General features: G+C 48.3%; 2 protein-coding genes and 1 long non-coding RNA gene across 3 annotated transcripts in view; all 3 read right to left on the minus strand.

The window, feature by feature from the left end:
* The window catches only part of LOC136580809 (ankyrin repeat and SOCS box protein 12-like), a 157,926-nt gene that overhangs the window by 69,941 nt on the left and 61,559 nt on the right, over nt 1-26,426 (minus strand). The window lies entirely within an intron of this gene.
* LOC136580802 (uncharacterized) lies at nt 839-19,831 on the minus strand. The gene is made up of 3 exons (XR_010787010.1): nt 19,700-19,831; nt 5,660-5,733; nt 839-1,171 (listed from the first exon to the last, which is right to left on the minus strand). It is a non-coding gene; the product is annotated as an uncharacterized lncRNA (long non-coding RNA).
* Nucleotides 24,294-25,597, minus strand: LOC136580801 (ankyrin repeat and SOCS box protein 12-like). Its single transcript, XM_066581659.1, has one exon. It carries the CDS (start codon nt 25,388-25,390, stop codon nt 24,713-24,715), a length of 678 nt encoding a protein of 225 aa, XP_066437756.1. The 5' UTR covers nt 25,391-25,597; the 3' UTR covers nt 24,294-24,712.

Below are 26,426 nucleotides of genomic sequence, written 5' to 3' on the forward strand. Positions count from 1 at the left end.
GTATAGAAATGTTACGGGGTCCGCCCATACTTTTGCTACAGAAATGTTACCGGGGTCTACCTATACTCTTGCTACAGAAATGTTACTGGGGTCCACCTATACTCTTGCTACAGAAGTGTTTCTGGCTTCAGCCTGTGCAGTTTCTACTGAATGGTTTGAGGTGTTCGCCCATACTTTTGCTACAGAAATGTTACCGGGGTCTACCTATACTTTTGCTACAGAAATGTTACCGGGGTCTACCTATACTCTTGCTACAGAAATGTTACTGGGGTCCGCCTATACTCTTGCTATAGAAATGTTACTGGGGTCCGCCTTACTCTTGCTACAGAAATGTTACTGGCCTCTGGCTATACTTTTGCTATAGAAATGTTACTGGGGTCCACCTATGCTTTTGCTACAGAAATGTTACTGGGGTCTGGCATGTTAAAACGCCCGTGTGACTGAGCCTTAAGACGTCCTAATCTTATTTCTAAGCGTGCAAAAAATAATGCTTTAGATAGAAGAATGACTGCACACAAGAGAGCGACCAACACACCAGAAATTTCCAGTGATTCCAACACTGTGCAATGTTTTTACTAGACCTATTGAAAACAATGGGCAAGGCATTCCGTGGGAATGCCCAAAGATAGGAACTGCCGCAATTTTTTCCCGTATCGTGATGCAGATACGACATCAGAAACAATTCTCACGAAGATGAACTGTGAGGTATCTGTTGCCCAGCAGATTGTCCCATGTAAATGCACCCTTAGATGTCCTAATTTAATTTCTAAACATGCAAAAAATAATGCTTTAGATAGAAGAATGACTGCACACAAGAGAGCGACCAACACACCAGAAATTTCCAGTGATTCCAACCTTTATTGAGAGAGTAACATATTCTGCGTGTGTATATATGTACAGCAGTGAATATCATTGAAAAACCCCATTATTCCTGTTGTGAGGTTATTGATGTGGTGGAACCAATTCCTTTATTGTATATATTTCCAGGATGTATGTTCTCCAGTCCTCCTGCACTCAGACTCCCTTCCATCTGTTCCCAACTTTAGGCTAGTCATACATTTATTCAGTTAGAAGGATGTAGAGGGTCGAATTGCTGAGAGTATGATGGCAGAATAAGACAATAAAGGGTTTGTTGTCTGTTACCATGGAGACACACCGTTCTGCACTGGAGCTGTTCAAGTTAGACAATAGGAAATTTGTGATACATTTTGCAAAGCTGTTTCATTTTTCATTTTATATATATTGGGGCAATAAAAATAATCTCTTTGTGGCCAAGCACCCCACAAGGTGGGACGAAGGCCATTCACCGCCTCCGGTTTGCACCACTGCCTCTCCCCCTGTGCCCCAACCTGCCACTGAGATCCAACCCCCCTCTGAGGACACAGACACTACCGTCTCCTGGCCTGCACCCACACCCTCACCTCCGCTGTCCTCGGCCCCATCCAGCAATGTCTCTCAGCGCAGCGTCCAGACGTCGCTAGCGCCACTGTTTGAGTGCAAGCGCAAGTATGACGCCACGCACCCGCACGCTCAAGCGTTAAACGTGCACATTGCCAAATTGATCAGTCTGGAGATGCTGCCGTATAGGCTTGTGGAAACGGAGGCTTTCAAAAGCATGATGGCGGCGGCGGCCCCGCGCTACTCGGTTCCCAGTCGCCACTACTTTTCCCGATGTGCCGTCCCAGCCCTGCATGACCACGTCTCCCGCAACATTGTACGCGCCCTCACCAACGCGGTTACTGCCAAGGTCCACTTAACAACGGACACGTGGACAAGCACAGGCAGGCAGGGCCACTATATCTCCCTGACGGCACATTGGGTGAATTTAGTGGAGGCTGGGACCGAGTCAGAGCCTGGGACCACTCACGTCCTACCCACCCCCAGAATTGCGGGCCCCAGCTTGGTGCTGGTATCTGCGGCGGTGTATGCTTCCTCCACTAAACCACCCTCCTCCTCCTCCAACGCAACCTCTGTCTCGCAATCAAGATGTGTCAGCAGCAGCAGCACGTCGCCAGCAGTCGCTGTCGCGCGGCGTGGCAGCACAGCAGTGGGCAAGCGTCAGCAGGCCGTGCTGAAACTACTCAGCTTAGGAGAGAAGAGGCACACGGCCCACGAACTGCTGCAGGGTCTGACAGAGCAGACCGACCGCAGGCTGGCGCCGCTGAGCCTCCAATCGGGCATGGTCGTGTGTGACAACGGCCGTAACCTGGTGGCGGCTCTGCAGCTCGGCAGCCTCACGCACGTGCCATGCCTGGCCCATGTCTTTAATTTGGTGGTTCAGCGGTTTCTGAAAAGCTACCCACACTTGTCAGACCTGCTCGGAAAGGTGCGCCGGGTCAGCGCACATTTCTGCAACTCCAAGACGGACGCTGCCACCCTGCAGACCCTGCAACATCGGTTTAATCTGCCAGTGCACTGACTGCTGTGCGACATGCCCACACGGTGGAACTCTACGCTCCACATGTTGGCCAGACTCTATGAGCAGCGTAGAGCTATAGTGGAATACCAACTCCAACATGGGCGGCGTAGTGGGAGTCAGCCTCCTCAATTCTTTACAGAAGAGTGGGCCTGGTTGGCAGCCATCTGCCAGCTCCTTGGAAACTTTGAGGAGTCTACCCAGATGGTGAGCGGGGATGCTGCAATCATTAGCGTCACCATTCCTCTGCTATGCCTCTTGAGAAGTTCCCTGCAAAGCATAAAGGCAGACGCTTTGCACTCGGAAACTGAGGCGGGGGAAGACAGTATGTCGCTGGATAGTCAGAGCACCCTCATGTCTATATCTCAGCGCGTTGAGGAGGGGGAGGAGCATGAGGAGGAGGGGGAAGAGACAGCTTGGCCCACTGCTGAGGGTACCCATGCTGCTTGCCTGTCTTCCTTTCAGCGTGTATGGCCGGAGGAGGAGGAGGAGAATCCTGAAAGTGATCTTCCTAGTGAGGACAGCCATGTGTTGCGTACAGGTACCCTGGCACACATGGCTGACTTCATGTTAGGATGCCTTTCTCGTGACCCTCGCCTTACACGCATTCTGGCCACTACAGATTACTGGGTGTACACACTGCTCGACCCACGGTATAAGGAGAACCTTTCCACTCTCATACCCGAAGAGGAAAGGGGTTCGAGAGTGATGCTATACCACAGGACCCTGGCGGACAAACTGATGGTAAAATTCCCATTCGACAGCGCTAGTGGCAGAAGGCGCAGTTCCGAGGGCCAGGTAGCAGGGGAGGCACAGAGATCAGGCAGCATGTACAGCGCAGGCAGGGGAACATTCTCCAAGGCCTTTGCCAGCTTTATGGCTCCCCAGTCAAGACTGTGTCACCGCTCCCCAGTCAAGGCTGAGTTGGCGGGAGCACTGTAAAAGGATGGTGAGGGAGTACGTAGCCGATCGCACGACCGTCCTCGGTGACACCTCTGCCCCCTATAACTACTGGTTGTCGAAGCTGGACACGTGGCCTGAACTCGCGATGTATGCCCTGGAGGTGCTTGCTTGTCCTGCGGCTAGCGTCTTGTCAGAGAGGGTGTTTAGTGCGGCTGGGGGAATCATCACGGATAAGCGTACCCGCCTGTCAACCGACAGTGCCGACAGGCTTACACTCATCAAGATGAACAAAGCCTGGATTTCCCCAGACTTCTCTTCTTCACCAGTGGACAGCAGCGATACGTAAGCAATACGTAGGCTGCACCCGCGGATGGAAGCATCGTTCTCTATCACCATCAAAAACGGGGACATTTTTGCTTTATCAATCTGTGTATAATATTCCTCCTCCTCCTGCTCCTCCTCCTGAAACCTCACGTAATCACGCCGAACGGGCAATTCTTCTTAGGCCCACAAGGCTCAGTCATATAATTTTTCTAAACAATTTTTATACGTTTCAATGCTCATTAAAGCGTTGAAACTTGCACCTGAACCAATTTTTATTTTAACTGGGCTGCCTCCAGGCCTAGTTACCACTTAAGCCACATTAACCAAAGCGATTAATGGGTTTCACCTGCCCTCTTGGTTGGGCATGGGCAATTTTTCTGAGGTACATTAGTACTGTTGGTACACCAATTTTTTTGGGCCCTCGCCTACAGTGTAATCCAATTAATTTTTTGCCCACCTGCATTACAGCTGACGTTTCTTCAGCTGTGCTGGACACTGCAATGGGATATATTTATGTACCGCCGGTGGGTTCCAGGGAGCCACCCATGCTGTCGGTCCACACGGAGTTGTAACTACATGTGTCCACTTCTAAAGAATCCCAGTTTGACTGGGGCATGCAGTGTGGGCCGAAGCCCACCTGCATTAAACATGACATTACCTTAGCTGTGATGGGCAATGCTATAGGATATATTTATGTGCCGCCGGTGGCTTCCTGGCACCCACCCATGCTGTCGGTCCACAGGGACTTCACAATAGGGAGTTGTACCTGCCTGTGTCTATGAATTAAAAAGCCCGGTCAGGTTGGGGCATGCAGTGTGGGCCGAAGCCCACCTGCATTTAATCTGACGTTAGCTCTGCTGTCCAGGGCACTGCAATGGGATACATTTATGTACAGCCGGTGGGTTCCAGGGAGCCACCCATGCTGTGGGTGCACACGGAATTCCCATTGCGGAGTTGTACCTGCCTGTGACTATTTATAAAAAACTGCGGTCTGACTAGGGCATGCAGACACCTTGACAGAATGAATAGTGTGTGGCACATAGCTTCCCCATTGCTATGCCCACGTGTGCAGCTCCTGATGGCGGTGGCACAGGATTATATTTCTCATGGCTTCTGTACAGCATTGTGGGCTATCACCCCGCCCCTTTTAAAGAGGGTCGTTGCCTAGCCGTGCCAACCCTCTGCAGTGTGTGCCTGCAGTTCCTCCTCATGGCAGACGCACTTATAAATAGACATGAGTGTGGCGTGGCATGAGGGCAGCTGAAGGCTGCGCAGGGACAATTTGGTGTGCGCTGTGGACACTGGGTCGTGCGGGGGGGGGGGGTTAGTTGGGCAGCATGTAACCCAGGAGAAGTGGCAGTGGAGTGTCATGCAGGCAGTGATTGTGCTTTGTTGGAGGTAGTGTGGTGCTTAGCTAAGGTATGCCTTGCTAATGAGGGCTTTTCAGAAGTAAAAGTTGTTGGGAGGGGGGGGGCACTCTTGCCGCTATTGTGGCTTAATAGTGGGACCTGGGAACTTGAGATGCAGCCCAACATGTAGCCCCTCGCCTGCCCTATCCGTTGCTGTGTCGTTCCCATCACTTTCTTGAATTGCCCAGATTTTCACAAATGGAAACCTTAGCGAGCATCGGCGATATACAAAAATGCTCTGGTCGCCCATTGACTTCAATGGGATTCATTACTCGAAACGAACCCTCGAGCATCGCGATAATTTCGTCCCGAGTAACGAGCACCCGAGCATTTTGGTGCTCGCTCATCTCTATTAACAAACCTTGCAACATGTCTAGGCTGTCAACGACTCTAAATAATACACTTGTTCATGTTCCCTAGCTAGGAGTCTTGGTGCGCCCCTTTATTTAGGTGGTGATTGCTGACAAGCATTGTAGCTTTGTGTGATCTTATTGTCATCAGTCCACAATAAATGCAGGATTAGATAAGAAGGTAAAGGCAGTATTATAGGATGTGCACAGTAAGTTAGGGATTCTTTGGCTTGTCATCATCATCATCTTCCTCTTACCATGAGCAGTCACTCTAGGTCCACTCAGCTGCTCTTTGTAGTAGGGTTCTCCAACGTTCTCCTAGTAAACAAATCTAAGGAACAAAGCAGACATTTATTAAGTTGATACCAGCTGGTAGGGTGAATGCGGATGGGCGGAATTTATTCCCATGCACGCTTCCATAGAATTGCATGTGTGCACGCAATCCTATGCAGGCAGCCGCTGTTTGACCGCGTAATAACTCGTACGGTAAACAAATCGCGGAGGCCCGCACAGAAATGTCACTGGTGATGCTCCGGCACATAGAAGAGCAGAGACAAGATGCCAGGAGGAGGTGAGCTGCCCGTCAGTGTGTAAGATGGTGAAACAGTCCTCCTGCTGTAAATGTCCTGGTTTCTGTTGTAACTGTCATTTTGTTTTTGACCACAAGAGGTCACTGTGCTCTGGACTGAGACAGAGAAAAAAGAAGTGCATCATGACGATAGAGAGTAGGAGAGAAAAGCGGTTAGGTGCGTGCGAGCGAGCTGAGATGAGCTGGTGAGGACTGCAGCTAGCGAGAGAGACACTGCGATCGACCGGGAAAAGGACCCCAACGAGGACCGGACCTACCGTGAGGGGAGCTGCATTAGAGACTGTTCCAGAGTTTGTCAGACTACCATCTTAACGGAGAAGATGGTCATTACAGACCGGGCTCAGAAGTAGCGGCGTCAGTGAGTTCATATGGTTCTTGGATGAAATCCTATTCCTGCGTTCCGGACAAAGTCTAAAGGTACCCACCAGACCCGGGTCAGCCAGAGAACTAAGGCCTCTGGTGTAACCGTGCACGCACCGCCAATCTGACTGAGACTAATAACAAGGCCGGCAGTTAGTTAGTTAGTTAGGCATACTGATGGCCGCCGGCCGCACTGCTGGGGACTGAGCTGTCCGACATAGTCCTAACACACAGAGAACTCTATACTCGTAGAGCTGTCTAAGGATATCTACAAGTCACACGTTACACAACTGTACTTTGCCTTGACTTGTGAGCTATATATATTGTTATATCTGTTGAGTGGTGTTGTGTAAGGGGAGAATACGGGTGTGTTGATAAGATTGTAAGCTCTTGTGCTGTGCCGCCAGTGCTTCCCTAGCATCCTCACTGATTGTTCCTACTTCCAGGGTGATAGAAGGTAATAGCGGCTGGTTAGAGACGGCCTGCGGCTAGGCAAAAGCTTGGAGGATATTGAAGGCGCACATTATAGAGCACAGCGCTGCATGGCACAAGAGTCTCAGCTTCCCCGCTGAGTGTATGTAACTTTCTGGGGGAGTTCGGGTTGGTTAAGGGTTCTGCCAAATTAAGTAAAATCTCATTGCTACGGATTGGTTTTGAGTCGCGTCTTTTGTTCAGGACTTCGCTGTATTCTGGAAAGCCCACCCCGGTCGGCGGCTAACACTTGGCGTAGTTCGGCAGGATACAGCGATCGTCATGGACGGAGACGTGGCGGGAAACATTCCCCTAGCGCCAGCGGCCCAGGGTGCCCCTGCGCAACAAGAATTCCTAGCCCCAGTACCTGTCACGCCAGCCCAAGTAGGGTACTTATCGGCTGGAGCACTAATGCAGCACTTGCCAAAGTTTAACGGTAAAAATATGGGGCTGCAGGACTGGACCGAAAGGGTACAAAGTATAGTTAAATTGAGTAATTTGATACCTGCGCTGCGTGCAGAGATAGCATTGGGGGCCCTGGAAGGCGACGCTAGACGGACCGTGATGGTACGACCCGAGTCAGAAAGAGACACTTTGGAGAAAATATTCTCCCTGCTGGAGGGGGCACAGGGAGGGCGAACCAGGGTAGCGCAGTTGCGCAGCAGCTTCTTCAACCGGTCCCAGCGAGAGGGTGAAACGTTAATACAATACTCTAACGCCCTACAGGAAGTGTTGAATGAAGTGCAACGACGGGATTCAAGGGCCATGGGAGCTTTCAAGGAAGTGGATCGGCTACTACGAGACCAATTTATTCTAGGACTATCCAATAGATTTTTACAGGATAAACTGCAAGAGATGACCCGGGCAGATGCTGACCTGACATTTTATAATGTTTACCGGGCTGCTGTAGAGAGAGAAGAAGAGCCCATGGCTGTGAGTGTGAAGGCAGTGAGTAGCACCCAAGTGACAGGGGCCCGGGGAGGTCTTGAAGACTCCGAGTCCTTGAAGGATGTGGTCCAGGCCCTACGAGCAGAAATGAGAGAACTCCGCCTGGAAGTGTCCCAGATGAAGGCGGACTCATCCAGGGCCCCGGGATTGACCCCATCGTCCTGCCCACCTCCACAGAGAGTGTTCCGGGGGCGAGGATCCATTAATCCAGACCCATCCGGGGTGCGGGGATCAAGGGGACCTCTTTGCTGGAACTGCCGACGGTATGGCCATATCGCTCGAGAGTGCCACCAACAGACGGAACCTGAGCTGGCTTTAAACTTCCGACTGCCGCAGTAACAGGGCATCCTGCGGCAGTTCCCTCAGAGCTAAGCCCACTACGCAATGAACGCGATCTCTATGCTAGCAGTCCCATTATGGAAGCTGAGCTGGAGGGCCAAAAGGTACACTGCCTAGTGGATACCGGATCGGAATGCACCCTGATGCCGTTGGAGTTTTTCGAGAGACACTTCGGGCATATGATGGAACCGGAAGATGGAAGTGTTATCCGGTTGACAGCTGCCAATAATGGTGCAATGGATGTACAAGGGATCGTCTGGATGCGAGTCCGGCTGTTTGGGCAGGACATTGGCAAAAAGGGGATCGTGCTGGTAGATCATCCGTCCCGAAAGGGACTCGATGTAACGCTGGGCATGAACGTGCTGAGAGACCTCGATCATCACCTCTATGCCAAGGAAGGGCCTAAATACTGGCAGCGGACCACCACGCACCGGCCAACTCAAAAGGTCCTACAGCAGATGGTGAGGAGCTGCAGTTTACAGAAGAGCCTCATGTCAGGGTGTCCTATTGGGCATGTGAGAGTACCGCTGAGAGCTCCAGTGAAGATTCCACCACGCCAGGAGAAAATTTTGATGCTTCCAGTGGGAGCTGGGCGGCCACTGAATGGACTGGAGGTCCTGATCGAACCTGCTCCACGGGGAGAACTGCAGAACCGCCCGCTGGTAGCCCGAGCACTCGTCACCGTGAAAGATGGGTGCGTGCCTATACGCTGCCTCAATGTCTGGGACAGTGAGTCGATCGTTCCTGGGAATACCCTGCTGGCTGAAGTTCATGTGCCCGAGGGCGGTGTCATTCACCGGAGGAGCTTCACGCTACAGCCAGATGGGAGGTCAGCTTGGACCTTTGCTGTGAAGGTCCAGCAAGAACAGGCCCCAACAGCTGAGTGGAACGGTCGAGTGATCATGTCTCTGATGGGAGTGGACCCCCGCTCTCTGACCCCGGGGCAACAAAAGCTTCTGGAAGACACGCTATGGGAATACCAGGAAGCGTTCTCAAGGCATGATGAAGACTTCGGGTGTGCCACCGCTATCGAGCATGAAATCCCTACCCGCGACGCTGCGCCAGTTCGAGAACGGTACAGGCAAATCCCACCCAAGATGTATCAAGAGGTGAAAAATATGGTGGCCTGCATGCTGGAAAACCAGGTGATACAGGAAAGTAAAAGCCCGTGGGCTGCTCCTGTGGTCCTGGTGCGAAAGAAAGACGGAAGTCTTCGGTTCTGTGTAGATTATCGGAAATTGAATGCCCAAACCATCCGGGATGCTTATCCTCTTCCACGGATCGAAGAGTCACTATCCTCCTTGGGTCGAGCCAAGTACTTTTCCACGCTCGACCTGGCTAGTGGATATTGGCAAGTGCCAGTAGCTGAAAAAGACAAGGCAAAGACAGCCTTTATCTTGCCCATGGGACTATATGAGTTCAATAGGATGCCGTTCGGACTGACCAACGCTCCAGGGACGTTTCAGCGGTTGATGGAGCACTGTCTGGGTGACCTAAACTTTGAATCAGTATTGATATATCTGGATGACATTGTGGTGTTTGGGACTTCATTCGAAGATCATCTTAAAAAACTGCGGCAGGTCCTGGGACGACTACAAGATCATGGTCTGAAAATCAAGCCCAAAAAGTGTCAACTGCTTCAACAGCGCATAGAGTTCCTGGGACATGTGGTCACTCCAGAAGGGGTACAACCGGCCCCTAGCAAGGTGGAGGCCGTGCAAAAGTGGCCCCAGCCAAGAACCCTACGGGAAGTACAAGCGTTCCTAGGCCTGGCCGGTTATTACAGGAGATTTATACCCAAGTTCTCTCATCTGGCCGGTCCACTAAACGAGCTGCTGAGAGGCACAACTGGAGGGCCCAGGAATCGCCCCATTGAGTGGGGGCCACGACAGCAAGAAGCCTTCGAGGCATTGAAAAGAACTCTGACCAGCGCCCCAATCCTGGCCTATGCACAGTTTGATAGCCCGTTCTTGCTGTACACGGATGGAAGTTTACATGGTCTTGGAGCTGTGTTATCTCAAGTTCAAGACGGGCGTGAGAGGGTCATTGCCTATGGCAGTAGGTCGTTAAGGGAGTCGGAGCGCAACCCTGACAACTATAGCTCCTTTAGGTTGGAGCTTTTGGCGCTGGTCTGGGCCATGACTGAGAAGTTTGCAGAGTATCTGACGGGTGCAGAAGTGACTGTGATGACGGACAATAACCCGCTAGCGCACTTGGAGAACGCTAAGCTAGGCGCCCTTGAGCAGCGATGGATGGCCCGCCTTTCCAAGTATCGATACCGCATCCAGTTCCGGTCAGGGAGGGAGAACGGCAACGCCGATGCCCTCTCCCGAGTTCCAGTGGGGTCGCCGACCAAGAGGGGAGAAGAGGATTTAGAAGACACTGAAATTCCACACCTCGGCAGAGTACCACCATTCCAGAATCTGACACATTCAAGTGGGGTGGCTTCAGGGATGCCGATGGTGTTGGGGAAGACGTTGGGAGATTGGGAAAGAGTCCAAAGTAGCTGCTCGGACCTATGGAAAGTGAGAGAGTGGGTCCGAACTAAGGTTTGGCCTCGCCCGGACGAGCGGGCCAGTCTGACGCAGGAAGGTCAGAAGTTGCTGAGACAATGGGATAAGCTGAGTATTAACCAGGGGCTCCTGTGCCGGACCATATACGTACAGTCAGAGCTGCAGCACCGGCAACAGGTTGTCATCCCTATGTCACTGGGACCAGCTGCCGCTCAAGAAGCCCATGAGAGGGGGGCTCATTTCGGGAGCGCGAAGACGTACCAATGGCTCCAGCGCTTTGTATATTGCCCGGATTTGGGAGAAATGGTGACCGAGGCATGTCTGAAATGTCGGTCCTGCGGGCTGAGTAAAAGCCCCGAGCAACGGGCCCCTGTGCAAACTATCCGCACTTCCGCCCCCCTGGAAATCTTATTGATTGATTATGTACAGATCGGGTACTCTACCTCAGGACACCCCTACTGTTTGGTCATGACGGACCACTTCACAAAATATGCAGTGGCCGTGCCCACCAGAGATCAGACGGCTGAATCGGCTGCTGAGGCAGTCTGTAAACACTTTATACAAGTGTTTGGGTGTCCGCGGAGAATTCATTCAGATCAGGGGGCATGTTTCCAGGGTGCTTTGATGAGGGAGCTGTATCTGCTCTATGGTATCGAACGTTCCCGCACGACTCCGTACCATCCACAAGGGAATGGGGCGTGTGAGCGGTTCAACCGCACCTTGATACAGATGCTGCGGACTCTAGAGGAAAGTCAAAAAGCCCAGTGGCCAGAGTACTTACCTGAGCTGATGTGGGCCTACAACAATAGGGTTCACAATACCACTGGTTACTCTCCACACATGCTTATGTTTGGGAGAGCAGGCCAGGAGATCGAGGATCTTCACATGCCGGATCCGAGGCAGCCTCCGCCGAGGAGCACCACCGCCTGGGTGCAAGACCATCGCCGCCGACTGAGAGCAATACATAAGGTTGTGGGTGAGCGCCTGAGACAAGTGGTGCACCCCAACCCGGGGCCAGTGCAGATGGACGAGTATGCTCCAGGTGATCGTGTGATGGTCAGAGCCAAGAGGCCAACCGGAAAATTGGATGGGCGGTGGGAGGCGGTTCCATACATAGTGAAGCAGAAGGTAGATCCTGATATCCCCGTGTATGAGGTTGAGCCCGAGGGGACTGGGGGACCCTCAAGGAACCTCCACCGTAACATGTTGAGACACTGTCACTTTCAGCAACCTGCGGCTGATAAGGAGATGCTTATCCCTACCCCTAGTATTGGGGAACCCCTGGTAGATAATGAATGGTGGGTAGTTCCTGTCCCGGCCATGTCGGAGTCCCCGGTCGTGACAAGCTCGCCACCCAGGGAGAGAGATGCCCAGCCAGCAGAACCACATCCACCGAGTGTGCCAACTGTCCCTGGTCCTATGACTCTGCGCAGGACGGCCAGGTCCACCGCTGGTGTACCCCCACAGCGCTACGCGCAGGATGAGTTTGAGTGGGGGAGGTTGCCGGGGACGGCAACATCTAGTGGGGTGGCATGTAAGATGGTGAAACAGTCCTCCTGCTGTAAATGTCCTGGTTTCTGTTGTAACTGTCATTTTGTTTTTGACCACAAGAGGTCACTGTGCTCTGGACTGAGACAGAGAAAAAAGAAGTGCATCATGACGATAGAGAGTAGGAGAGAAAAGCGGTTAGGTGCGTGCGAGCGAGCTGAGATGAGCTGGTGAGGACTGCAGCTAGCGAGAGAGACACTGCGATCGACCGGGAAAAGGACCCCAACGAGGACCGGACCTACCGTGAGGGGAGCTGCATTAGAGACTGTTCCAGAGTTTGTCAGACTACCATCTTAACGGAGAAGATGGTCATTACAGACCGGGCTCAGAAGTAGCGGCGTCAGTGAGTTCATATGGTTCTTGGATGAAATCCTATTCCTGCGTTCCGGACAAAGTCTAAAGGTACCCACCAGACCCGGGTCAGCCAGAGAACTAAGGCCTCTGGTGTAACCGTGCACGCACCGCCAATCTGACTGAGACTAATAACAAGGCCGGCAGTTAGTTAGTTAGTTAGGCATACTGATGGCCGCCGGCCGCACTGCTGGGGACTGAGCTGTCCGACATAGTCCTAACACACAGAGAACTCTATACTCGTAGAGCTGTCTAAGGATATCTACAAGTCACACGTTACACAACTGTACTTTGCCTTGACTTGTGAGCTATATATATTGTTATATCTGTTGAGTGGTGTTGTGTAAGGGGAGAATACGGGTGTGTTGATAAGATTGTAAGCTCTTGTGCTGTGCCGCCGGTGCTTCCCTAGCATCCTCACTGATTGTTCCTACTTCCAGGGTGATAGAAGGTAATAGCGGCTGGTTAGAGACGGCCTGCGGCTAGGCAAAAGCTTGGAGGATATTGAAGGCGCACATTATAGAGCACAGCGCTGCATGGCACAAGAGTCTCAGCTTCCCCGCTGAGTGTATGTAACTTTCTGGGGGAGTTCGGGTTGGTTAAGGGTTCTGCCAAATTAAGTAAAATCTCATTGCTACGGATTGGTTTTGAGTCGCGTCTTTTGTTCAGGACTTCGCTGTATTCTGGAAAGCCCACCCCGGTCGGCGGCTAACAAGTGCAGGGGCACAGGGAGCATCTCTCTGCGAGAATTCTCGCAGCGGGATCCAATCCGGCCCTCTGCATTGACCCGTAAGAGGGAAATGGTACAACTACCCCGTTTCCCTGAAAATAAGGCCTGCCCCAAAAAAGAAAACCCTAGCATAATTTTTAAATAGTGTCCAGGTAGCTATACATGTAAAAAAGAAATATTTTGGAGCAAAAATTAATATAAGATCCTGTCTTATTTTGGGGGAAATGGAGTAGTACTACTAGATATATTGACAGACAAAGATGTGAAGTGAGAAGAAACATGACATCTTATGTTAATGATAATCTCTTATTGTATCTCAGACTAGATTTACACCATGTTTGCATCATGCATGCAGACATTCTGGTATAAATATCTAACATACCTAGTAGCTATCCATAGCCAAACACATGTCATAAGAGTGACTTTTAGGCCTCCTTCCCACGAACGGATTTCCGCCGCGTAATTCGCGGCGAAAATCCGCTGCGTTGCCCGCAGCTATTAGGTTCTATTGAACCTAATAGCACAATGCTCACGATGCGTAATTCCACCGCGGAATTACGCACCGCGATTTCTCCCGTCCTCACCCGCAGCATGCTCTATTTTCTGCGGGTGAGGACGGGCTGTACGCACTGACGGCTTCCATTGCAGTCAATGGAAGCCGTCCATTCACGCTATCTCCCGCTGTAACCAGCGGGAGATAGCGTGAAAAAACGCTTTCCCGCCCACCGCCGAGCGTCATATGACGCCAAATGACGCGGTCCGGCCGCGTCACGTGACACGGCCGGCCGTGCACGTGACACGGCTGGTGACGCGCGGCGGTGGGCGGTGACGCGCGGTGACGCGGCGGCGGTGGGCGGGGAAGCGATTTCACGCTATCTCCCGCAGGTAAGTATAGGGGCTCTGGGGGGCGCCGTGACGGGCTTCACAGCGTAATATTACGCGGCGGAGCCCGTCACGCTCGTGGGAAGGAGGCCTTAGTGTACATTTGGCTGGTATTCTTCGGTGTCGCTTTCTCTAAACTGTATTTAAAATCTATGCTATGGAGTATAAGAGTATACGAAAAAAAATGTGTTCTATGTTTTTTTCAATGGGAATCAATGGCAAATGTATAGAACTATACAGCCGTAACATTGTATGCCTTAGGCTTCATTCACACAGGTGCGATGATTTTTGGCTGGCTGTGCCACAGAGCGCGGCCGAAAATCACGTGAACGAGAGGTAGCCGTGACCGAGTAATAGGTGCATCTCCCGTTTATGCATCTGTTCAGACGGTGCAGAAGGAGACGGGAAACGTACAGAGGCAGAAATACATGGACATCGGCTACATCTGATTCAGCAGATGATTCAGGTGCCTCATTGGCCTCTGATGTACGTCGTAATAACTCCTCTTTTTTAGGCTTTTGTCCTCCAGTGACAGGGAGGATTGTGTCACTACTAGGGATGAGCGAGCATACTCGGAAAAGCACTAATTGCTCGAGTAATGTGCTTTATCCGAGTATCGCAGTGCTCGTCCCTGAAGATTCGGGTGCCGGCACGGAGTGGGGAGCTGCAGGGGAGAGCGGGGAGGAACGGAGGGAAGATCTTTCTCTCCCTCTCTCCCGCCCGCTCTCCCCTGCTCCCCGCTGCGACTCACCTGTCAGCCGCAGCGGCACCCGAATCTTCAGGGACGAGCACTGCGATACTCGGATAAAGCACATTACTCGAGCGAGTAGTGCTTTTCTGAGTATGCTCGCTCATCCCTAGTCACTACCCAAAGATACCAGAGGAGGCGGGGAGGCCTCAGGCATAACCGGAGCAAGAAGAAAGGAAGATCAGTGTCCCGAGGGAGAGGGAGGATGACTTATCAGTAATTAATATCTCCTCCAAGGAGTTATTGACACACGAGATTGAGGTACTGTCTAAGGGACTCTCGTACTGTTTGGTTCCCTCCATGGATTGGTTTTCGTGTTGATTTGGACTGTAGAAATGTATTTCGCAATGTTCGTCTTAAGGCCTATTTTTCTGATAGTTCCCCCACAGGTGGTCAGGTTGCGCAGTCCAAGCCCCGTGAGGGTTTTACCTCGAGGGGAGTTGGACTGCGCAACAAGAGCACGTTTGTCCCTCCAGTGGTTGATCACTCGATTGATGTTTTTGAAAACATGATATGACAAGATATTGAGAGGCTAAGAAATTCTGAGAGATACAGAGTTCAGAGATACAATCTGAGTAAACAGGAGCGTAAGACATTGAAGTTGCTCAGTACCGACACCTCTATAACTGTAAGACCGGCGGATAAAGGGGGAGCGGTGGTTGTGCAGGATACGATCAAATATGTGGCTGAGCTGGAGAGACAGCTCTCGGATTCAGATACATATGAGTTACTTCCACGGGATCCAACAGATACGTATCGTAGGGATCTGTTGCTCCTCCTTGATGATGCTCAACTGAATGATACCATTGATAAGGGACGGTATGATTTTTTGTCGATTAGGTTTACAATCACTCCGGTCCTTTATTCTCTTCCTAAGGTCCATAAGAGCTTGGTCGATCCTCCTGGACGACCAATAGTTTCGGGAAGGGGGTCACTATTTAGTAACCCCTCACGTTTCTTGGATGTTGTCCTTAGGGATTTTGTGGTTAATTCGAGATCTTATTTAAGAGACACCTCTGATTTTCTGATGAAGATTAAGAAGTTGAAGGTGGCCCCATCCTCCATTCTTGGGTCCTTCAACGTGGTGTCTCTTTACACAAACATTGAGCAACAACTTGGTTTAGAGGCGGTCATGAAGAAGCTATTGAGCTCTGATATGCCCACTGATTGTATTAACTTCATTATAACGCTGTTGGATGATGTTTTATCAAAAAACTATTTCATCTTTGATAACAAATATTATCGTCAAAAGAGGGGTACCGCCATGGGGTCCCATGTGGCCCCCACATATGCGAACTTGTATATGGCGGATGTGGAAAAGTCGTCTATTTATACCTCCCCGGCCTGGACCTTTGTCTAGGTCTGGTGGAGGTATATAGACGACATTTTCTTTATTTGGACGGGCACAGAGCGTGAGCTAAAAACCTTTCAGGTTGACTTGAATGGTATTCACCCATTGTTGAAATTTACCCTTACGTCCTCTATTCACCAACTTCAATTTTTGGATGTGCTAGTTCTAAAACAAGGGGAGGAACTCTGCACTGATCTTTTTATCAAGTCTACGGATCGCAATACGTTGTAACGATTTGACAGTTTTCATCCCTCAGGAATGCTCAGATCACTCCCCTGGAGTCAAGTCCTGAGGATTCGTCGTATTGTGGATGACAGGTACCTGGATGAGCGTTTAACACAAATGTGTTGTAAGTTTAGAGCTAGAGGCTATCCAGAGGATCTGGTCACAGATTTGAGTGTCAAAGCAAAACAGAAAGATCGTGCCTCTCTGTTCGAGAGGAGTACCAATACTGATCAAGCATGTAGGCTCCCATTTGTGAGTACGTATTGTCCTGCCAGCGGTAAAATTGCACATATTGTTCGGAAGCACTGGCCACTACTGAAATGTTGTCACCCTGGAGTAGCAGAATTTGATTCCCCCCCCCCCCCCCTTATGGCCTATAGAAGGGGTTTGAATTTTAGAGATAAATTGGTTCATTCGAATATTAACTCCTCCGGTAAGGCCAAGATAGAGGGTAAGGCTGGTAATTTCCCGTGCCTCTCATGTGCAAGCTGCAACAACCTGCAGAAGGGCTCCTTTTTTGCACATCCATATACAGGTAAACGTTATTACATCAGACATCACTATACCTGTCTTTTATCATTTGTCGTGTATCTAATTACGTTCCCCTGTGGGTATTTATATGTTGGTGAGACCATTAATTCGTTAAGGATAGAATCAGCAAACACAAGAGCACGATTAGAACACGCAAATTGGATGCTCCTGTAGCTAAACACTTCTGCGACACTAACCATTCAATCAGTCAGTTGAGATATCGCATCATCGACCATTTACCACGAAACAACAGGGGTGGCGATAGAGAGGAACGGCTTAGATGGCTGGAGTTGAGGTGGATTTTCGAGTTAAATACGCTTTAACCCAATGGCCTCAATATAGAGTATAATGCGCTGCCTTTTGTATAATTGGTTTTCTGCGGGTAGTACATACAGTTTATTGTTGCTTTTCCCATTTCCTTGTCATGATTTATGTCTTGTTATATATATTTTTACATTGATTGTGTTTTTGTTTCTTTCCATGTGTCGTTTGGAGGTACACTTAGCCATGGTCCGGAGACTATTCGTTTTTTTGCGTTTTTTGCATGTTTTTTTTTTTATGTGTTTACATTTATTTTTGGTTTAAATAAAGTTTATTTGATTTGGTATATTTGATTATTGTTTTCTTTGGGGGTGTTCTCCTTTATTATGTTTCGGGTGGGACTGGTGATGCAATCCGGTTAATAATGGTTTTATCAGGCACTATCTCCACCATGGATTATGGACAAACTTTATTATGCTGTGTTGCCCATTCATTGTGGGACGAATATACACAGCAATGTGGGTCTGGATATATGCACAGCAATGCTTTCTGTGCGGTTTCACTATAATAAGGTATGCCCATATCTCATCATAGTATTATATGCAGCCCGTTCTGGTTGCTAGGTAGCGCTAGACGCTGAGGGCGGAATCTGGACGCGCTATATGACTGGGTTACACGTCTTTGGCACGCATGATGATGCCGGACGCACACCCATGACGCGCAAGATGACGCCGATCCGTGCCTCTCTCTGATTGGCCACGAGATAGCTGCGCATGCGCAGTACAGCTTGGTTTGCCCACAGTTACTGTGTGGGCATTTTGCTTTGTGGACATGCGCGGTATATCGGGTAGGACGCTGATGTTACAGGCGGGAAGCATGGCTGAAGGTACCTCCGGATAGACACAGGTGAGTGCTGTTGTTTTTAATTTTTGAGTATATATATATGTATGTTCAGCTCCTGGTGTAATAGCTTGACATACTGACCTTGGCCGAAACGTCGCTGTTAAAAGATGCCAGTTTTTTATTTAATAAAAGTGGGGAGGTTATTTTAACCCAACTTTCTCGTGCTTTGTGGATGAAGGATCCCATTTACTTGCTGCCTCTCCCTGTGGATGACTTTGCCTTGGATAAGTGGATCCCTGGTGTCCGGGTCCGGATTGGGGCTTGCAAGGCGAGTACTCATATAGAAGTGCACTATCAATTGCGTGGTGATGCTGTGATTTGTGTGTTATATCACACGGCGCAGGGGTGACATGTATACGCTGCACCCGGAATTCTGTCGGGCAGAGGGAGAGAGTTTAGCTCTGCTAAACTCCCTCCCTTTCTACGCCCCTTACTCACTCCTAGCAATGGTGGGGGTGGGACTGGGCGGGAGATGCAACATCTCTGCCCCTTGCCACCTGCCAGCAATGGGAGGGGGCAGGGTACTACTCACCTGCCCCGTCCCACCCCTCCCTTTGCCCACAGCTGGCAAGGGGCAAAGAGAAGGAGGGAGTTTAACAGAGCCACTGCTAAACTCCCTCTCACCTCCCTTTTTCCTGGCAGCTCCCATAGGCTCCCACAGGAGTCTATTGGACCGGTGTATTCCCGCCAGGAAAGATAGGTCCAGAACTATGCGCTATGTTGGCTGTTTTTATGCACCAGCAAATTGGCAATCTGAACTGAGGCAATGGAAGCCAATGCCTCAGATGGGTGACATATATCAGCCAGGCTGTGAAAACACAGCCAATACACGCCTGTGTGAATTTAGCCTTACTGTTATTAAATGTGCAGGGTTCATTAGTGAATATATCAAAGCATACACTATACAACTGTATCAAAAGACACCAAAGATGTGCCATAAACGTCGGATAGGTGGGATTTCCACTTATGGGACCCTCACCTACTGGGAGTACAGAGACCCCTGACACCTGTTCTGCGGGGTCAGAGAGCCTCCATATTCAGGCAGGGATAGAACTGGAGAGGACTGCCTAATCCTGAAGATACGGCATAAATGTATTTAGTGGTAAAACCCCCTTGATCCAGTGGTAACTGAGAGAACCTCTAGGAATATCCAGTGACTAACCATGCCTAAAATAAAAGCTTCACATTAATAACTACCGGAGGATATAGGTCATAATGTCGTGCCAGTTTCTCTGGGCTATACGGCATATTGTGGTACTCTAAGTATTCCATCAGCTGATCAGGGATTTCTAGCTTTTTCATTTTGCCTGATAGGTGAGAGTCACACTTTTATGAGCTTCACCTCATGAGAGTACAGAGCCCCCTGAAACCCGTTCTGCGGGGTCAGACGGCCTCCATATTCAGACAGAGATAAAACTGGAGAGGGCTGCCTAATCCTGAACATACGGCATAAATGTATTTGCTGGTAAAACCCCCTCGATCCAGAGGTAACTGAGAGAACCTCTAGGAATATCCAGTGACTAAATTGCCTACAATTAATGCTTTACCTTGGTATCTATACAAGGTAGATCATAATATCTTGGCAGCTTCTTTATGTCATCAAACTCATTGTGGTGCTGTAAGTATTCCATCAGCTCATTAGGGATTTCTAGCTGATGGATGAGACGAAGCTTCCCCACTTGTTTTAGCCGCCTTCTTATAGCAATACGACACTGAGACTTCAGGGATCTCGGATGAGCTGTACAGAAGATAAGACCAGAGTACAGGATGAGAATGTAGTCTGACACTATTGTACAGTACAGCGATCTATACAGGAAGAAAGTATATTAGAACTAGTCCAAAGAAGGAAAGATGTGCTCAAAGTAAGTTAATTACAGCAGGGGCGTAAGCTAAAGACTCTGGGGCCCTGGTGCAAGAGCTCAGCTCACCAGCCAACTTCCCCCACCCCCCTCTGCCTTACACACACCTGTACCTCTACCTGTACCCAGATCTAAATTGTGATGCATGCAGCTGCAAAACAAATTTACCTACATGATCTAGCCCCTTGGCATTGGCTTTCCAAACACGACGCATTTCCTGGACTACTTGAAAATCAGTTTGCAGTCCCTTAGACTGCATTCATAATTTTTGTTGCATTTTCAAATCACAGTTAAAAAACACATCCAAAAACTGCATATCGGATTCAAAAACCACATGTGCCTTTAATACACTGCATACACTATTAGAAACTGCATGTGGATTTAAACAATACATTCGACTTTTTAAAACTGCATGCAGGTTTCTGATGCATTTTTGAATTGTGTGTAAAGTATTCAGTCATATACAGTAAATAACCAGCTTATACCATCATGCTCCATATCACTATATACAGGACTAGCTGATATATCCGGCTTTGCCCCAATTAATTTGATACAGGTGTTTACGTGTTGTGCACATGGAAAATTTTATGAAGTAAAGGTTACCTTAGAAGAACAGAGGAATAAAGTATGTATACACAGAAAGGGAGCATTAGATTCTCCTCAGTCTGCATGTACTGATGTCCCTCTGCAGAATATGCCAGTCCCCCCCCCCAGTGTCCACTATTATGACCTAAAGAAGGCCCGCGCCAAATTTCACGCTTGTACGACACTGCAAAGTTAAATCATACAGGGGTGCACTTACTTTTGCATTTGGCATTGAATAATCGAGTTGTGACCCCTTTACTTTATCTATTTAGGACCTTACTTTTCCTATTTAGGACCTAAAGAATGCTTGTGCCAAATTTCACACTTGTACAACACCGGGAAGTTACATTACATGGGAGTGCACTCTCTTTTGCAATTAGCATTGAATTTTCAAGCTGTGACCCCTTTACTTTTCCAATTTAGGACCTGAAGAATGCTCGTGCCAAATTTCATGTTTGTATGACATAGAGAAGTTAGAGACTTAGATTAGGTACATTACACAGGGGTGCCAATACGTTTGCACTTAGCACTGAATAATTGAGTTGTGCCTCTTTAACTTTACCTATTTATGGCCTCGGTCACATGGGCGTTTTTTGCCGCGATTTGCGGATCGCATGACGTATCCGCATCCGCAAATCGCGTGACGGGGGCCGAAAAATCGCCCGAAAAATCTGCTCCTAGCTGCGTTTCCTTTGGAACGGGCCGGAGCAGTGGAGAACTGTCCAGCCCATTGAATTCAATGGAGCCGGCAATACAGCCGGCTTCATAGAAAGCAATGGGCTGCCGGCGATCGGGGATGAATTTCCCTGAAAATCATCCAAAAATGTGTAAAAAGTAAAAAAAAAAAAAAATACTCACCTTGTCCCGGCAGACGGAGTTCAGCAGCGGCCGGCCGGCAGTTCTCCTGAACTGCTGTGAGTAGTATTCAGCAGGCAGGGATTTAAAATCCCCGCCTGCTGAATGAGCTGCCTCTGATTGGTCACAGCCCTCACCAATCAGAGGCAGCTCTCACTCACCCATTCATGAATTCATGAATGGGTGAGTGAGTGCTGCCTCTGATTGGCTCAGCAAAGGGACCAATCAGGGGCAGCTCTCAGCTATTGAATGACAGCTGAGAGCTGCCCCTGATTGATCCCTGCGCTGAGCCAATCAGAGGCAGCACTCACTCGCCATTCATGAATGGGTGAGTGAGAGCTGCCTCTGATTGGTGAGGGCTGTGACCAATCAGAGGCAGCTCATTCAGCAGGCGGGGATTTTAAATCCCCGGCTGCTGAATACTACTCACAGCAGTTCAGGAGAACTGCCGGCCGGCTGCGGCTGAACTCCGTCTGCCGGGAGAAGGTGAGTATATTTTTGTTTTTACTTTTTACACATTTTTGGATGATTTTCAGGGAAGGGCTTATATTTTTAAGCCCTTCCCGAAAATTCATCCTGCGATCGCCGGCAGCCCATTGCTTTCAATGGAGCCGGCTGTATTGCTGGCTCCATTGAATCAATGGGCAACTATCATTTTTCTCTGCTACAGCTGTGGCAGAGGAGAATGATTTGTGTAGTAAATGTTGTCAATGGGGTCGGCGCTGCTGCTGCCGGCCCTATTGAGCGCATATAGAGAAGAACAGGAATCGCAGATCGCAGATAGGCGCGATCTGCGATTTCTGTTCTATAATTAATCGGACGAGCGCATAAAAAGCGCTCATGTGTCCGATACCATTGCAAAGCAATGGTTCTATAAAATCGGCGATCGCATGCGCATATCGCACGAAAAATCGCCCGTGTGACCGAGGCCTTTAAGATGTAAAGAATGCTTGTGCTAATTTCAAGCTTATACAACATCGGGAAGTTACATTACATAGGAGTGCCAATACTTTTGCACTTAGCATTAAATAATCAAGTTGTGACCCCTTTACTTTTCCTATTTAGGACATAAAGAATGTTCGTGCCAAAGTTTATGCTTGTACGACATGAGAAGTTAGAGAATTAACCCCTTCATGACCAATGACATACCGGTACGTCATGGTGTGTCGGGGTATGTATGAAGAGAGGTTGCGTTGCAACTTCTCTTCATACAGTGCGGGCGTCAGCTGTTTATAACAGCTGACACCCGCGGCCGATCGCGGCTATTAACCATTTAAATGCCGCTGTCAATTCTGACAGCGGCATTTTAAATCCTCCGAACGATGTTCGGGGGTCCTGCACAGCCCCCCCCCCCCCCCCCCCCGCGCGGTGAGATCGGGGGAGCCGTGCAGGTGTCATGGCAGCCAGTGGCCTATTGAAAGGCCCCAGGGCTGCCTTAGCAGACTGCCTATCAAGCCATCCCCGTGGGGTGGCTCGATAGACTGCCTGTCAAAAAGCAGTATGATATAGCTATAGCATTACGTCATACATCAGGAGCGATCAGAGCATCGCATATTAAAGTCCCCCAGGGGGACTTCAAAGTAATGTTAAAAAAAAATCAATAAAGTTTTTTTAATTGAAAAAAAAAAGTTGCAAAAGTTTAAATCACCCCCTTTTGCCATATCTATTATTAAAAAATGTAAATAATAAATTAAAAATATGTATTTGGTATCGCTGCGTCTGTAAAAGTCCGAACTATCAAAGCAGTGCATTATTTTTCCCGCACGGTGAATGACGTCCGGAAAAAAATTAAAGAACGCCAGAAATACACTTTTTTGGTTACCCTGTCTCCCAGAAAAAACGCAATAAAAAGTCGTATGCACTCCAAATTGGTACTATCAGAAACTACAGAACATCCCGCAAAAAATGAGCCCTTGCTAAACTATGTCGATGGAAAAATAAAAAAGTTATTGCGCGCACAAAATGACGGCAGAAAGTAATTGAAAAAAATTAAATGCCTCTAGAAAAAAAAAGAGGAGTATAGTAAAAAAAAAACTATACATGTTTGGTATCGTAGTAATCATACCGACCCATAGAATAAAGTTATCATGTCATTTTTTTTGCTGTTTGTGCGCCGTACAAAACAAGATGCACTAAAAGATGACGAAATGTTGTTTTTCTTTTTCATTTTACTCCACTTAGAATTTTTTAAAAGTTTTTCAGTACATTATATGGTACTTTAAATAGCACCGTTGAAAAATACAACTCGTCCCGCAAAAAACAAGCCCTCATACAGTGAAGTCGATGGATAAATAAAGAAGTTACGATTTTTTAAAGGGGGGAGGAAAAAACGAAAATGGAAAAAGAAAAAGGGCCGCGTCATTAAGGGGTTAAATTAGGTACATTACATAGAGGTTCCAATACTTTTGCTATTACCATTGAATTTTTGAGTTGTGATTCTTTTATTTTTCCTATTTAGGATGTAAAGGATCCTTGTGCCTAATTTCACGCTTGTATGACACTGGGAAGTTTGAGAATTAGATTAGGTACATTTTATAGGGGTGTCAATACTTTTGCAATTAGCATTGCATTTTCGAGATGTGACATCTTTACTTTTCCTATCTAGGACCTAAAGAATGCTTGTGCCAAATTGCATGGCTGTAGGACACCAGGAAGTTAGAGAATTAGATTAGGTACATTACATAGGGGTGCAAATAGTTTTGCACTTAGCATCGAATAATCTAGTTGTGACCCATTTACTTTTCCTATTTACGACCGAAAGAATGCTCCTTTCAAATTTCATGTTTGTACGACATTGGGAAGTTAGAGAATTAGTGGTAAGTCAGTCTATCAGTCAGTCAGAGAGGGCTTTCACCTTTATTTCTAACTTATACCAGCTGCACATATATAGTTATATACAGAAGATGCCCAGGTTGTAAATAGATGTGAACTCTCTCCCCTTGACAAAATTCTTACCCATTTGCGTTATTAGTCTTCTTGTGGATTACAAATAACCAAAGCAGTTGTCAGGGCAAGAACTCCAGACCCCACACAGAAGAGCAATTTGGGGAGCTCTCCATAGTATATTAAAGAATGCCCCGGCATTATCTATTACCTGAAGCTTATAGAATCATATTTGACTGCAGTCACTGAACTCATTGTGCATTTATCAACCTGGTAGGTTGCTGTTAGCTATATAGTGCCATTAAGGGACCAAGTGTGCCTGTCTTCTCAGTGAGGAGAGAGGAATAAGCAGTCAGACAACTCTGGCAACGGTCTATCTCAGATTTCATATACAATATCCTCTATTGAGAAGAAACAGATGTCATTACCCTTTTCCCTATCCAGAAGTCTTGTGGCATCATTATCAACTTCGAGAAGGGCTTTCTGTATATCCGGTAAGTACATATTAGCACCAAACTGGATGAGAAGTTCCACAAATGGGGCTTCAAAGTTCTTTTTAAGACACATTCCTAGTACTGATGTATCATCTGGAGTACCGGCTACTAAATCATAGTGGAAACACTTATAATCAGGGTCAGCCCCATAAAGAAGTAACATTCTAAAGCATTCAAAATCTCCATGGTTTGCTGCAATGTACAAGGGTTTAGCTGATTCTGGACTCTTATCAGAATCTGCGCTTGCTCCATACTCCAACAGCAGCTGGAGGAGTCTGACATTCCCTCGACGATAAAGTATGTATGGCACAGAGCAACTATCAAGCAGAATCCTTGGGTTGGCTCCAGCTTTTAACAATTCTTCAATACATTCAATATATTTGTTAACCATAGCAACTTTAAGACAACGCCTTAGCACGTTCCCACTGGTTTTCCTGATAAGTTTCTTGGCTTCATTCTTGGACAGTAACGCACGTAGTTCTTCTTCCTTACAAGCCCGTATTAATGTGCAGGCTTTACGATGCAGCGCCAACTCCTTTATAGGGCTAAGAAAGCCTGCCATGATGACACTTTGTATCGAGGCAGAATGTCCGTGACCGTATATGTACAATACAAAGTAACGGGTTACATATCTCTGCGCTCCTCAGATGAAAGCAAAGTCTCCTTCATTTCAGAGTCTGAACAGGTTAATAAAGTCTCCTCCCAGCATTCCGCCGAGTCATTTCCCGAAGGTTTATCCTGCGCCGACTGATTCTTCGTGCTGAAAGGACCTTGGGTGACATCACAGCCACGTGATAGACAGGAGGCAATGGGTTGGGCAGAAGCAGAGTGCAGTTGTAGAAGCAGCTGCTGTTTATGTAGATGACGCTTGTTTGGAATGAAATTCATAAAACATCTGGAATATTTCTTTTTGGTTTGGTAGGTCGGACGTGCTAAGGAGGGAATGTCATGTGAAGGGAACTGCAGCCATCCTACATCTCATTCAATGTAACACTTCATTCTTATCTTACAGGGTCATATTATATTTATCACATACATCAGTATTGCTAATTTCATACACCATTATTAACTGATCTGTGATAAGAAAAAATTGTCAGTCTAACAATTCCCACACTTTAACCCCTTACTCACCACACAGATTTAGATTATCTATTTTCATATGCCCTACTGGGGGTTTCAGATTTGGGTGTCTCTTTTTTTTTTACTTGATGACCTAGCCCCTATCATAGCAGAAGGAGACCACTTCCGGTACACGTTCCTTACTTCAGTAATAGTAGCTGTCCCATGACACTAAGAGAGACACAGAAAGCATTTTTTTTTTTTACTTCTCACAAGCTTCTTCTGAACTTTGCAATCGGGTTTTACTGTCTATCTCTTACAGGGGCCATAACAAATAATTGAAATTCATGTTCTGGGGTTCCCTAGGGCCCGCGTGCCATACCATTGTGTAGGCATCCATGCCTTCTTGGTCAAGTACGTTCTTGTTATTTCAGTATAGGACAGCAGTATTGTGCTGGATCCACACCCTGTATAGCCCCATAGCTTTTAATGGGGCTGAATGCTGCCCATGGAAGCACACAGACAGCCCACAGCCCAAA

The sequence above is a fragment of the Eleutherodactylus coqui genome, chromosome 10, assembly GCF_035609145.1.
Source record: "Eleutherodactylus coqui strain aEleCoq1 chromosome 10, aEleCoq1.hap1, whole genome shotgun sequence".
In the NCBI taxonomy this organism is placed as follows: Eukaryota; Metazoa; Chordata; class Amphibia; order Anura; family Eleutherodactylidae; genus Eleutherodactylus; species Eleutherodactylus coqui.